This window comes from Triticum dicoccoides, chromosome 4B (assembly GCF_002162155.2).
Source record: "Triticum dicoccoides isolate Atlit2015 ecotype Zavitan chromosome 4B, WEW_v2.0, whole genome shotgun sequence".
Lineage (NCBI taxonomy): Eukaryota > Viridiplantae > Streptophyta > Magnoliopsida > Poales > Poaceae > Triticum > Triticum dicoccoides.
In genome coordinates, this window is record NC_041387.1 from 674,409,551 (window position 1) to 674,414,125 (window position 4,575).

General features: G+C 51.9%; 1 protein-coding gene across 1 annotated transcript; it reads right to left on the reverse strand.

Annotated features, from left to right (window-relative positions):
- Positions 1–282: 282 nt before the first annotated feature.
- On the reverse strand, positions 283–3,477 carry LOC119292288 (receptor like protein 22-like). The gene is made up of 2 exons (XM_037571135.1): positions 2,461–3,477; positions 283–2,339 (listed from the first exon to the last, which is right to left on the reverse strand). The coding sequence occupies exons 1-2, from the start codon at positions 3,473–3,475 to the stop codon at positions 400–402; spliced, it is 2,955 nt and encodes a 984-aa protein (XP_037427032.1). The 5' UTR covers positions 3,476–3,477; the 3' UTR covers positions 283–399.
- Between the last annotated feature and the right edge of the window lie 1,098 nt (positions 3,478–4,575).

The window sequence follows — 4,575 nt, forward strand, 5'->3', positions numbered from 1 at the left end:
TATATTTGCGGCCGGACATGTTTAAATAAGTCCTTAAAAAGGCATCAGAGTCAGAGGTCATGCTTGATGAAACCTTGGTAGACGCAAATCACGCGTCGCAAATCAAGAGAGGGAAGAAAAAAGAAGAAGATTCTAATCGATCGAACTTTTTTTCCCACCGTGCAGGTGTGTTATTCATTCTACACTACTTTTTCCCTATCCGATATCCCATAGACCAGAATGTAGCGAGACATAGTGCTGGAGATGTTCATAGTACTGTTTATTTTGTTACAGTGATGGTGCCCTATTCATCACACACACACATACACACACAGGATCTACACCACTTATTTTGGTTGAACTACACCAACTCTAATTGCATGCGTACATTGGTCAATCCAAATAGTATGACCCAAATGTTCAGTTGATCACTTTTGGTTTCCGCCTCCACCTTTTGCCTAGCACCTGAAACAGAACCGCTACTGCAAATCCCAGACCGTACCCTGACCCAGCAACAAGATACAGTACAATTGTGTCGACCCTATCGTCTGATTTTTTGTCGTGCTCAGAGTCAGACGAAGGGACCTCTGAATTGCATTGTTTGGGCAGTGGTTTACCACATAACCTTGCATTCCCTTGGAAAGAATCGACGGTAAATGTCAGGAACTGCCCTCCCTGTGGTATGGCCCCCTCGAGCTGATTGTTGGAGACATTCAGCGACGCAAGGGAGGTTAGATATGTCAATGCCTCCGCGATCGCCCCGTAGAGATGGTTTGATGAAAGGTCTAGCGACTCAAGCTGTGTCAGGTGGCTGAACTGAGGAGGAATTGTCCCCGTCAAGGCATTGTGCGACATGTTGAGCCCGCGTAGCGAAGCGAGCTCCCCGACCGATTCCGGGATGCTTCCGGTGAAGGCGTTGGCGGAGAAGTCGATAACCGTGAAGGCCGTCAAGATCTTGGTGAGTGTCATGGTTGTTCCCTTGTACGTGACCACTACCGTGTCTCGGTACAACTTACCTGTGAGGTTTTCCTCCAAGGCTTGTCGGCCCTCGTGCTTCTCTCCAATAACCATCATTGCTTTCAGACCCTCGAACCATTGTGGACACAAACTACCAGAGAAGTTGTTGGAGGCAAGATCGATAATCTGCAAGCTCTGGAAGTGCGTCCTGTTGGCAGGAGCCGCCCCGACAGGACCAAATAATCTGTTGGATCTCAACACAAGAACTCTAAGTTTTGTCAAATCCCCCAGCCAGGTCGGAAAAGAGTCGACGAAATTGTTGCCGCCAACATCAAAGACCTCCAGATCATGACACTTGGACAATGATCTAGGCAGCTGCCCCTGCATGTTATTCCCGTTCAAATCTATCGTCTGGGAAGCACACCTCACGCCCTGGATGCCATCAGGGAATGTCCCCTCAAACTGGTTATGTCCCAGCTTCAGGATGGTGAGGCGCCCATCTACAAGGCAAGATGGAACATGGCCACTGAAATAATTGTAAGACAGGTCAAGCAGCTTGAGGTTGCTTGCATCACAGATGATATGCGGGATGCCTCCGCGCAGTGTGTTGTTGGCCATGCTCAGATAGAAAGGACTAGTTAGTCGCGGCATCAGATCCCGTGGGATGGATGAGAAGAGATTGTTGGAGTAATCAAGGAACTGTGGAGCCATGGGCACGGGAATAGGCCCTCCAAAGCTGTTGAAACTAAGGTCAAGAAAGTATACGCTGGCATTGGCCAGAGACAGCTCCATGCTGGTGAAGTGATTGCGCGAAAGATTCAACTTAAACACATCTACATTCTCCTTCTGGCCTGCCCATATCCATTTGGGCACAGGGCCACCAATGTGGTTGCATGAGAGGTCGAGGTCGCCGACCAGGACGTGCTTGAGTATGGAAGGGATCTTGGTCATGTTGCAGCAGGCTAAACCCAGAGAGTTGAGTGGAGGGAGCGATGCAGACGAGGATGAACTAATATGTTCTTCGTCGTCCACCACAACTGTCAGAGTGTTAGCTGACAGGAGGAGGTTACTTAGATTGGTGAGCCTCCAAAATGAGCTAAGCCGCACTGTCCCGCTCAAACCGTTTCTAGATAGATCCAGGGTTTGCAAGCTCATGAGGCTAAAGAAAGACTTGGGCACTGATCCGTTTAACTGGTTGTAGCCGAGGTAAACGGATGCTAGGGAGGGAGAAGGATCAGAGAATTCTTGGAGGTGGCCGTCAAAATGGTTCTTCATAAGCGATATGAACTCGAGTTGAGGGAGCGAGAAGAGGAAGGCTGGGATTGGCCCTGATAGGGAGTTGCAGCATAGCTGCAGCGTCTTTAGGTTCCTAAATGCTCCTTTGCTCCACGTGGGCATTGCTCCTGCAACAAAAAAAAAAATCTGATGTCTGCTTCCGAAATAATGCAAAGCAAGGAATAGTACTGAATCCGAGAAACAATTTTTTTTGAATGAATGAACCCAAAAACATTTCTTGGAACTCACCGGTGAGATTGTTCTGTGAGAGGTCCAACTCGGTCAAGCGTGTGAGGTTCTGAATGGGCGACGGTATTGCACCTGAGACGCCGCAGTCCCTGAGCCGCAGCGTGGACAAGGACTGCAGTCTGCCCAGCGTAGCAGGCAGCTGGCCGATTCGGAACCCGCTGTTGCTCAGATCCAAGAAGCTCAGGGATTTAAGCTCACTGATCGAAGCAGGGAGGGCCCCAGAAAAACGGCCGTGGCTGCTGCTCATGTCCAGAGTCTTGAGACGCTTCAGGTTGCTGATGGAGCTGGGTATTACACCAAAAAAGCTAGCCCCGCTCAGGTCCAGAACCTCCAGGAGGCTCCCGGCAGGGAGCTCCGGCAAGTCGCCGGACAGCTCAGAATTACCCGACAAGTCGAGCACCTTCAGGGTCTTGAGCTGGAAGATCCCCCGAGGGAACGATCCGTTGAAGTCGTTGTTGGAGAGCAGAAGGACGGCCAGCGAGCGCAGCTCGGCAAAGAACTCGGGGATCGTCCCGGACAAGCCGTTGTTGTAGGAGAGATCTAGTGATACGAGTTTCCTTAGGTTGCCGATGCCGACGGGTATCTGGCCGGCGAAGCCAGCGTTCGAGAGGTTGATGTGAGTGAGCTCGGCGAGCTGCTCGAACCCGGACGCCGGGAGGCTGGCGCCGCCGAAGTCGTTGCCGGCGAGGCCGAGGCGCCTGAGCGTGGTAAGCTGGAAGAGCGCGCGGGGGAGGCCGCCCCGGCTATGAAGGCCTTGGTCGCTGAGGTCGAGCGCGGCGACCCGGCCCGAGGCGGCGTCACACCGGACGCCCTTCCATCGGCAGCAGTCCGTGCGCGCGCGCCAGGATGGCAGGAGCGGCTGCTGGAAGGAGTGTTTCAGCCGGAGAAGCGCGGAGGCCTGGTCGGCTGGGCACCGGAAAGTGACGGCCGTCACCGTGGCTGCAGGGCTGGTGTGCACGAGCACGAGGAGGAAGAAGGCATGGAGGTGGACACATCTCCTACTATGTTTTTCCATGAAGCAAAGCGGGCTACAATTATTGTCTTTGTACCTCTCGAGAGACTGCAGTTTGCAAGTGGGTGGTGCAGTGCAGGTGGGCGGCATATGTAACATGATAATTGCCTGAGTCGAGTCGAGTCGCTGGGCTGCTGTTTTTTTAACAACAGTATAGACAAAAGTGTTCATATACGCGTGCATACACTCACCCTTATGAAGGCACACACGCATATCCTACCCCTATGAACACCTCTGAGATACTAAGCCGGTATATCATCTTCAAATTTACGAAGTCACCGTAGGCGCCTCATCGTCGACCGGAACGTCTCCTCCCACTAAAATCGCATCGCCGGAAATCCTGAAATAAATCCAAGAATAATGCGAGCACCAAGACTTGAACCCTGGTGGGATAGGGATACCACTGTCCCTCTAACCATCCAACCACAGGTTGGTTCACGCAGGGCTGCTGTTTTTAAGTTGTGTCTGTGAAGATTTACAAGGATGAGCAAAGTGAAAAACGCCGGAGACTGAACCCCTCGGGTTCTGAGAACGACGCTATACTGCTATTTCTGTTTATGTTTTTTTCTGAACGGGCCGGAAGACGGCTTTATTTGTAACGCATGGGTGGAGTATATTTACATTAAAAACCTTGAAAGGAAAGAAAATATAACCAGGCCCTCAACTTTTGCACCCAAGACCCTATAACAAAAAGGAGAAAGCAATCAAGTCCATGTCCTCTTCTAGCTCCTTCTCCACCCATCTCCTGAAGAAGCAACCGACAGCGATCAACCGCGGCACCTCCGGGGACGTGACCACTTGGTGTGCAGCGCCGGGAGCATACAGCGTCGGAGCTCCAGAGCCTCCACAATGGCACAAAAGCCCGGAGGTAAGACAACACCTTCTGCCATCCCGAAGCTGACAAACAAGGTGGGAGTAGCTGCCTAATAACCTTTAGATTCAGTAGCAAGGCGACCATCGGCCCCCAAGGAAGAGTTGCTGAGGAAGAACTCCCTATGATCTCCATCGATGCGGCCTTGTAAGTAGCTCCGACACAACTCAGTAGGAGCGCTTCGCCCCTCTTTTGTCTCCCGCCTATCACAACGACCGCAGGGAGAGAGGGG

Coding starts and splice junctions, on each gene's coding strand:
- LOC119292288 (XM_037571135.1), bottom strand. CDS start 3,475: ATGGAAAAACATAGTAGGAGATGTGTCCACCTCCATGCCTTCTTCCTC. Junction 2,340..2,460: donor CTCACAGAACAATCTCACCG/GTGAGTTCCAAG, acceptor TTTTTGTTGCAG/GAGCAATGCCCACGTGGAGC.